Here is a 9,315-nt window from a genome sequence, read left to right as displayed (position 1 = left end):
TTAGAGCTGCTGGTGATGTAACATTACCGAGCAGCATCACAGCGCTAACACTCAGAGGAAAACGCAGCGACTCGTTTCTGATACATCAGCTCACAGACGCCCTGTGCTGCAGACATCACCCTAGGAGCGCCCTCTACCCACCCGGAGGGAGCAGAGCCAATTTTGCTCCCTCTGAGCACCGGCAGCTTGATGGTAAAGCTGCATGAGCGGGGGTTCGAACCTGCGACCTCCTGCTCATAGTGGCAGCGCTTTAGACCGCTTGACCACTCGACGCCCAGATTCCACTTTTTAACTGAAAGCAATATTGTTTATTGTTGTACTGCATATTTTAGTATAAAATATACACAACACCTTTTAATATTTACATCACAGGAACCCTTCAAACTTTAGAAATAAAACACACACACACACACATTTGCACACACAGTAATCCGCCACAGTTTTACATTTGTTTAATTTTCAGGCTGCTTGGAGTTTCTGCTGCAGTTTTGTCTTCATATCAGACTTGGGGTTCATGTCAGGGTTTGGTGCGGGATGTGCTGTATGGTGGTGGACAGTGGTTTTGGTCAGCAGCTGGTCCTATGTGTCCTCTGGACTGGGCACCATGCTGTTTGGAGTGTCTGGCAGTTGTGAGAGACAGACGGTATCACTGCCTGAAGAGTTTCCTAAAGAATCTGACTCAGAGAAAGTGACCTGCAGATCAGATAATGCAGTCTAAATAAACTTTCAGTTATTAATACAAAAAATATAGTACAAATATAAACCATATAAAATAACTACATAGCAACAGTGTGTTAAATCAATGTTAATTTTTCATGTCTAATAGACTAACAGAATGTTAATCTGAATTTAGAACTGATTTATTTGTGCACTTCAGTTTACATTGATTCAACACTGACATTATCTGTTAGATAATTGTAATGCAAACAAAAAAGTCAATGTTTATTCAATGTTTTTTGTTATCAGGTATAGAACCGATTTTATTCCCAGTTCATGATTCTTTTCAGAGAAATTAAATGAAAAACACATGCAAAAGTAATGCAATAATAAAAGGATGTTGTTCTCTTACTGTTGCCCTTCTAACTATTACTCTTACAGCTTATCCAGCGAATATAAACCCTGTCCTAATCATCTGCTTTCTCTTTCTCTCCCCATGTCCTAAGCTGTGCCCATCCCACTCCAGCAGAGTTTTATAAAACCATTCTAACCCCTTTTTATTCCCTCCCCTCTCTGTTCTCTCTCTCTCTCTCTCTCTCTCTCTCTCTCGCACATGTGTTGAGATGCCCGGCCGTTCTGCCTGGATGTGTCCATTTGTGGTTCCAGCTTTCCGGAATCAGCCCTGTCCTCATCAGAATTATTACACAACCTTTCTAACTCCTGCTTTTTGTTTCTCTTTCTTTCCTTTCTGTTTTATATATCTCTTTTTCTATCTATCTCTTTTACATGTATTGAAATGCTGTTCCTGTTGTTCCCAGCCTGGCTCTCCACTGCCCGCTGTGTTGTTCTCCGGCTCTACAACCCTGCACTTATCAACATTACCATTAACACACTCAGAATCTGTTTCTATTTAGCCATATCTCTATAATTTGTGCCCATCAGATTTTTATATTCATAAATTAGTACCTTTTATTTTAGCTAAAGTTCACATTAATTCTCTGTACTGTTTTGTTCTGTTATTTATTGGTTGTTTGTTATTTGTTTGTCAACTCGAGTAGGATGGGTTCCTCTGACTGAGTCTTGGTTCCTTCCCAGGTTTCTTCCTCTTAAAGGGAGTGTTTTCTTGCCACTGTGTCACCATAAAATTGGCATCTCTCTGGTGCTGCTCATAAGAGACGTGGACCTGTTTTTCTCTGTAAAGCTGCTTTGTGACAACCTTTGTTGTAAAAAACGCTATATAAATAAAATTGAATTTAACTGAATTGTTGTTCAGCCGAAGAAGGTGCTTTTCTTTACTCACCAGATGCTGGAAGGTTGGCTGCTCCAGGTCACTGTGCAGTGTGAACTCACTCAGAGATTTCCAGGCCGTGTAACTCTGTACCTCCACATGCTGACCCATCAATGAGTGATCGGGTCTGACTGGACTGCCCTCAACCAGCGCACTGCTCGACAGAACCTGCAGATCCTGACCCACAAAACATTAAAATAAGACCTCTAAACACAGAACATGTGCACTCATACAAATAAACGTACACGATGGTACAAATTCTGTTCTTCTAATAATAAAACTCTACCCCACCAGTAACTGTACTTCTAATGGTAAATTTTTTAACTTGTATAGTACATTCTGTACCTGCGCAGATACAATATAAGTTTTAAAAAGTACATGAATATGCTAATACATTTTTCCACTGTTTTTTTTTACCATTACTTAAATTAGGAATTCATAATTAATATTTCTAGAAGTCACAAGTTAAGTAAATTAACAACGGATGCTTCTATTAACTATATATTCTCAAATTGTTTACATTTACCTTATTAGAAACTCATTACTTTTATCTCTCATTTTTATTGACTTGTTGGCTATTTTAATAAACTAAATAATTTCAAGTTGACATCACTCAATTTCACAATTAAGAATTGTTGCTTTTATTTATATTGAGTAATACAAAACAAATACCGAGCAGCATCACAGCGCTAACACTCAGAGGAAAGCGCAGCGACTCGGTTCTGATACATCAGCTCACAGATGCCCTGTGCTGCAGACATCACCCTAGGAGTGATGTGGGGAGAGAGCGCCCTCTACCCTGTTTAAGCCCTCTGCTCCCTCTGAGCGCCGGCAGCTTGATGGCTGATTTTACTTTTTAAATTCCTATTTATTTTGAGTAATACAATTAATGTTATAGACTTTTAATGGCTTTTTAATGATTGATGCCACCTTTTGCATTGGTTTTGCATTGGTATCTATTGGCATAAAGGTTAACATGTAAAACTGCTGCTGAGTGTGGACCGTATATTGGCTAAATGTAGCAATGCTCTAAATACAGAATTATGACAAATTTGTCATTTGTTAATGTTTTAGTCATTAAAGCTCTGAAAGACTTACTCTCCTTAAATTGTGAATTTATGAATTATTAACATATTTAATATAATAAAATATTTAGGGAATGTAATTCAGGGGAAAAGACTGCATGTTGATGGTACATTGTCAGTGACAAAAGGACATGCTCAGTATGCACATATGAACATAACTGTAATATTTAAACTACATTTTGTCTTGTTGTGGCGGTACTCTGTAGAAACCCATATGTACCATTCTGTGATCGTTGTGTGAAAAAGGTTCAACTGTGTTTTCTAGGGTAAAAATGTTTTCCCTTAAGACACAAACAGCCATGTTGGAAAAGCTCACGTCTGGATTCTGAGGGGGTATTGCTACAGTAACAAGCTATTGTACCATTCTAGGTACAGAATACCTAACAAAGTAATAACATGCCCTGTCGTTAAAAGCTCTCAGGATTACGCTTTCATGCCTATTCGGTTGTGTTCTAGATAATCGTTCACTGTCTTGCCATATTAATTTCCTCACATTTTTATTATGAAACAACACTCAAGCTAAACTTGCTTGAATAAAAAACAGTTAACCAAAAATATTAGGTAAAGTATTGGCTACTGGCACACTTCTCAATTAGCTTAACATTTACGCAACACCCTATAAATGGTAGTGCTGGTCAAATGCAAGATTACACAGGATGTACATTTAAATGGGGGACACACCCATTATGCAAATAAATGATGCCAGGAACCAATAAAATGCTGGAATTCAATATACAGTAAAATCCTGTTCAAATAAATTTTAGTAGAATCTAAATATTCACGTAAATGTAAAAGTAAAACTACCTCGTTATGGACAGGGCATGGACTGTTTTGAATAAAATAACGTATAATGCAAAAGGTGAGACAGTCAGTACCCCTACTAAACATTGGGAAAAAAACAGGCTGGAAGATCAGTTGCTCAATGAGGGACAATGGTGTAGGGAAAAAGTGTCTTTTTTGTTCAAAAACAATGTCACAGAAGTAGTTTTGATTTAAATGTACATGTATAGAGTTGTGAAGTTATTGGTTCTTAAAATATACCGTTATCATCAGTTTGTAGTCTTGCCCAGCAGGGCTACCTGGGTATTTGATTAAGTCTCATAATTACTGACTGCCTGACCACAGTTCTTTAGGGTGTAAAGTGATTTCTACACTGCCAAAGATGTCTTTACGCTTAATAAAAAACACTATAAGGGCTTAATCTTCCCACCAAGAGAATTACAGGCAAATAGTTTGCCACATATTTCTCACTTTTTAAAGCCTTAACGTAATACCCATTATTCAGTAAGTATTGAGTGTATTATTCAATACTCAATGTCCATTATTCCAACAATTGATGCCAGGAACCAGTAAGAAAGGTATTTTGTTTTGTGTAATCCACTAAAAAAACATTAGGAATAATTTATCTTAATATCTTAATAATGTTATTAAATTTTTTTTAGGAAACAAACTGTGTTTTCTTTGTTAAAAATAGTATTTTTACTAAACTTTTTTGTACTTATCTACTTGTTAAAAATACATTTTTGACTGCACAAAAGGTAAGAAAATAACAGAAAATTAGCGTCTGAAAGAAAATGACATTTTACACATTTTACATACAAAAGTGTTGTTTGTTGTTTCAAGGTTAAAACCCATTATGGTTGGGCAAAAGATCCTCATAAACTCCATAGTTTTTATTTGACTTTGATTACTACATTACCTATTGTACTTGCAGTTTATATTTCGCAATTGAACAGTAAACTAATGTAAATGTGTGTTTTATCTATTCAGAAAAATTAAATGTTTATATTGTAACTAATAAATCACGTTTTACAACATTTCTGACCGCAAAGTTGGCCTGCACTGGGACATTTTAATCTAACAGTATGTCTCTGCTTTTCTGTGGATAAAAACTGTAAAGATCCAGTTCTATTCAAGCAGCAGGAGCACCAGAAAAAAAAACATAAAACGGTAAATTACCTTTTTGTATTTGTATGTAAAACTAATATTTTTTACACTGCTGCTTATAGAAAATGAACTTTTTAACATTTTTTACAGTGAAATATTTTACTGTGATTTTACAGATTTGTTTACACTGTAACTAAAGTAAACAAAATAACGCAAAACGTGTTGCAATCTTATTTTAAGAAATCAAAAATCACTAAATATTTCTAGAGGCCAAGCAGTGGAATCTTTACATTGTACACTTCTCCTCTTTCCCCTAACCCCCCACACTTCAGCTAAACACACTCAGTCCCCCTGTGTATGAGGTGTGAGAGGCTTTTCTCAGCTCTAAAACTCGCTGTTGAAGTGTGAAGCGCTCGCGCCTGGTCTGATGCTTACAGTCTGGTCTCTGTGCTGCTGCAGCTGCTTCATCAGGATGGATCTCTTCTTGTCTTTGCAGCGCTTGTTCTGGAACCAGACGCGGATAACTCGCGGGCTCAGGCCGGTCATCTCCACCAGCTGCTCCTTCATCAGCGCGTCCGGCCGCGGGTTCGCGTTATAGCAGGTCCGCAGCGTGTGAAGCTGCTTCTCATTCAGCACGGTGCGCACGCGAGTGGTCTTCTCTGAGGGCTTGGGCGCGTGACTTCGATGATGCACGTGCCGAACCGACACTGGGTCAGCTGAGACAAAAAATAAATAAACAGAATAATTCGGGCTGAACTCTGCACTTATTGTTACACTGCTTCATAACTATCACCATCATACCCACCACCACCACCAATAATAATAATAATAATAATAATAATAGTAATAATAATAATAATAATAATAGTAATAATAATAATAATAGTAATAATAATAATAATAATAATAATAATAAATGGGTTGGGAGTTATTATTATTAATAAATAGGACAATACGTAGCGCTTTACATCCTAATAGCAGAGAACATTTAATAAAAATAAATTGTTCACATTTTAATTTTAATTATGGAAAAACAACCTTTAAACAAAATACATTTTGAAGCATTAAAAGGTTTAGGCTCTTATACTCTCACAATTTAGGTGAAAGGTGCTCCCCAAAAATAATAATAATGATTATAATTATTACAATATAAAACAAACAAGATTTACAAATTCAATGTAAGCAACGTTTAATACAATATATATTATAATGTTAAATTACTCTTGAATTAACGTAAAACTGATGTACACGAATAAATCAATTCAGATGTCGGAGATCAACATAGTTTTTGTGCATTCAAAATGGAAAATAAACGTCGATTTAACGTGCTTTTGCTGCGTGTAATTGACGCAAAGTCTTACTTAGAACCTAGTTAATATAATGGGGCATCTGATTCATGTTGAGTCGTGTATTGAGTTAATTTTGAGGAACTGCTGAGTGCAGTGTTTTGCTGATGCTGGACTTGCCTGCCATGTGAAGTGCTTTGCTGTGTCCGGTTCTGAACGTGTTGTCGGGCCCGTGATCTCCTCTGCACAGCAGCGCGTCCTCGCGCACCGAGAACTCTTCACCCGGCAGGAGCTGGCGGCCGCACGCGGAGCAGCGGAAACATTTGATGTGATAAACACTGTCCCGAGCCCTCATAACCAAATCACTGTTAGTAAATCCCAATCCGCATTTAGCGCACTTTACTCCGAACAGTCTGTATGAGAGAAAGAATAAAGAGTTAAACTCGTGCATTTTTGTTTGCAAACTGGAAAAAAAATATTTTGGGATATAAACAAGAGGATGCACGTGCATGCAAAATGTTTACACAATTGCTGTCTTTTAGTTAAGCTTTTACTTTTTCTATTGTTGACGTTGATGCAACAATTTATTTAAGCACTGACTGATTTAAGAATGTCTTTACACGGTGATCTTTAGCGCGCTCATTTTGGTTATTTTTCGTCTTATTTTGCTGATAATGAGTTGTAAACGCGCTTCACAAATCATATTGACTGGGGTAAATAAAGCAGATCGAAACCTTTTTAAATATATATATTTTTGCATTTGTAAATGCTGTACAAAAACATGATGCATTAAAGAGAAAAACAGAGTTTTAAACCTTTTCATACTTTTCGGACAATTCAGCAAATCTTGCGGTCTGGACGATTTTTGTTAGTCGTATGTGGCAATTTTATTTAATGATGTCATACATTCCAGTGGAGTCAAATAAAGTATACTTTTTATGGAGTAAAAAACCTAAACTTCAGCTCTGACGTGCGATATTGCTTTTTTAGAGATTTAGATTTTTGACAGCCTACCTTACATAATCTCTCTTGCAGTACGTTTTTCCCTCGCGCACAAAACACGTGCAATTCTCGTCCAGGTACTGGCTGCACTCAGCACATTTCAGGCAGGCCGCGTGCCACTCCAGATCAGGGGAGACCCGCAGGATGTACTGATCATGGATCTGAATTCCGCAGCCGACACACATCGCCAACCCAGACTTCTCTGCGCACGAAAACACACGGCATTACTGAGCGGCAGCAACAAACAAACCAGCTAAACGTAACGATGCAGCGTAAAAACTTCCAGCAATTAGCAGAAAACGATAACAGGTCCAACATCTCATGAGGTTGAGAAAACGTTCCGCATATTTCTGCGCATATTTCACTTACTTTTTATATGATCTCCCATATCATCCAGAAAAGAGGAGCTGAATATTATTTCCACCATACAGGACAGCTGACGAGGCGCGAGGGATAACCTCAGCAGGCTTCTCTCCTGGATACCTGAAAAACGCAGATGATGCTGAGCGAGAAACCGACAGGTCTGTACTTCCACAGACCCCGCCTTCCAGCTCTAGGATTGGTCCATCGTTTATTCTCACAAACTGTCCGCGTAAAGTAACTGTCTATGAGAAGAGAATTTCCTTCTCCTGCGAGCCAATCCAGGATTATAAGAGTTTAAAATTCTATATTTCAAGCAATCTAGTATTTTTACTGTAGCCCAGTCTCCCTAAAACACAAGCTACATTACTTTATTTAGAAGTTTTTATTATCATATAGGCTATAGGTACAAAAAATAGTGGTAAGAAAAGGTTTGGGCATCCCTGATAGTTTTTTTAAAATTAGTATATTTTTTCTTTATAAATCATTGGTTGTTCAGATCAGCAATTTCAGATAAATATATCATATAGCAGACAAACACAGTGATATTTAATAAAAGGAATGAAGTTTATAGGATTTACAGAAATTGTGCAATAATATATATATATATTTTAAATTAGGCAGGTGCATAAATTTCTTCAATATTTAAAACATCATTTTACAGAAATAACAGCCTATAAACTCTTCCTATAGCATCCAATGAGAGCTGGCTTCTGGTTGTTTTGGATCATTCTTCTTTACAAAACATCTCCAGTTCAGTCAGGTTTAATGGTTTTTGAGCATGAACAGCCCACTTTAAATCACACCACAGATGTTTAATAATATTCAGGTCTGGGGACTGAGATGATCTGAGATGATGATTCCAGAATGTTGTACTTATTTCTCTGCATAAATGCTTTAATAGATTTAGAGCAGTGTTTAGTGTTTAGGGTCGTTGTCTTGTTGAAGTATCCAGCCCCGGCACTTTAACTTCAACTTTCTCACTGATTCTTAAACATTGTTCTCAAGAATCTGCTGATATTGACTAAAATCCATGCAACTCTCGATTTTAACAAGATTCCCAGTACCTCCACTTTTCAAACTCGTCCAAAAGTCTTTTTCTGCATTTCTCTCCCATACAGCCTCTCCTTGTCGGAGTGCGCTGAATAGCTGAATGATGTACAGTGAGTCCATCTGCAGCAGGATGATGTTGTAGGTGTTTGGAGCTGATCTGTAGGTTGACTATGACTGTTCTCACCATCCTTCTCCTTTGCTTATCTAAGATTTTTCTTGTTCTGTCACTTCAGGTCTTAATTAGAACTGTGTCTGTGGTTCTTCCATTTCCTCACTTTGTTCCTCACAGTGGAAACTGCAGCTGAAATCTCTAAGAGAGCTTTTTATAGTCTTCCTCAAAACCATGATGTTGAACAGTCTTTGTTTTCAGATCATTTGAGAGTTGTGTTTTGAGGCTCCCATGTTGTCACTCTTCAGAGAAAATGCAAAAAGGAGAGAAGAAAAACTTTCAATCGGCATCTTAACCCATTTTCATAATTGGATTCACATGTGTATGTAGATCAAGGGTCAATTGCTTACCAAAGAAAATGTTTTGTTACAATAATTAGAGCTAAAGGTATTCAAATCAATAAAATGACAAGACTGCCCAAATGTATGCACCTGTAAGTCATATAAACTTCATTTTACATCTCAAACATCACTGTGTTAATCTGCTGTATGATATATTTAACTGAAATTGCTGATCCAAACAAACAAT

At 37.1% G+C, this 9,315-nt stretch overlaps 1 protein-coding gene across 2 annotated transcripts; it reads right to left on the bottom strand.

The window, feature by feature from the left end:
* Positions 1 to 435: 435 nt before the first annotated feature.
* Positions 436 to 7,691, bottom strand: isl2b (ISL LIM homeobox 2b). Of its 2 annotated transcripts, none has more exons than XM_049465764.1 (6): positions 7,575 to 7,691; positions 7,218 to 7,407; positions 6,384 to 6,616; positions 5,353 to 5,633; positions 1,958 to 2,122; positions 436 to 693 (listed from the first exon to the last, which is right to left on the bottom strand). In XM_049465764.1, the coding sequence occupies exons 1-6, from the start codon at positions 7,630 to 7,632 to the stop codon at positions 580 to 582; spliced, it is 1,041 nt and encodes a 346-aa protein (XP_049321721.1). In that variant the 5' UTR covers positions 7,633 to 7,691; the 3' UTR covers positions 436 to 579. The 2 variants fall into 2 exon arrangements, with proteins under 2 accessions (XP_049321721.1, XP_049321722.1); XM_049465765.1 differs by having other exon boundaries at positions 585 to 674.
* Between the last annotated feature and the right edge of the window lie 1,624 nt (positions 7,692 to 9,315).

The sequence above is a fragment of the Astyanax mexicanus genome, chromosome 16, assembly GCF_023375975.1.
Source record: "Astyanax mexicanus isolate ESR-SI-001 chromosome 16, AstMex3_surface, whole genome shotgun sequence".
Classification (NCBI taxonomy): Eukaryota; Metazoa; Chordata; class Actinopteri; order Characiformes; family Acestrorhamphidae; genus Astyanax; species Astyanax mexicanus.
This window is presented reverse-complemented; position numbering and strand designations above follow the sequence as displayed.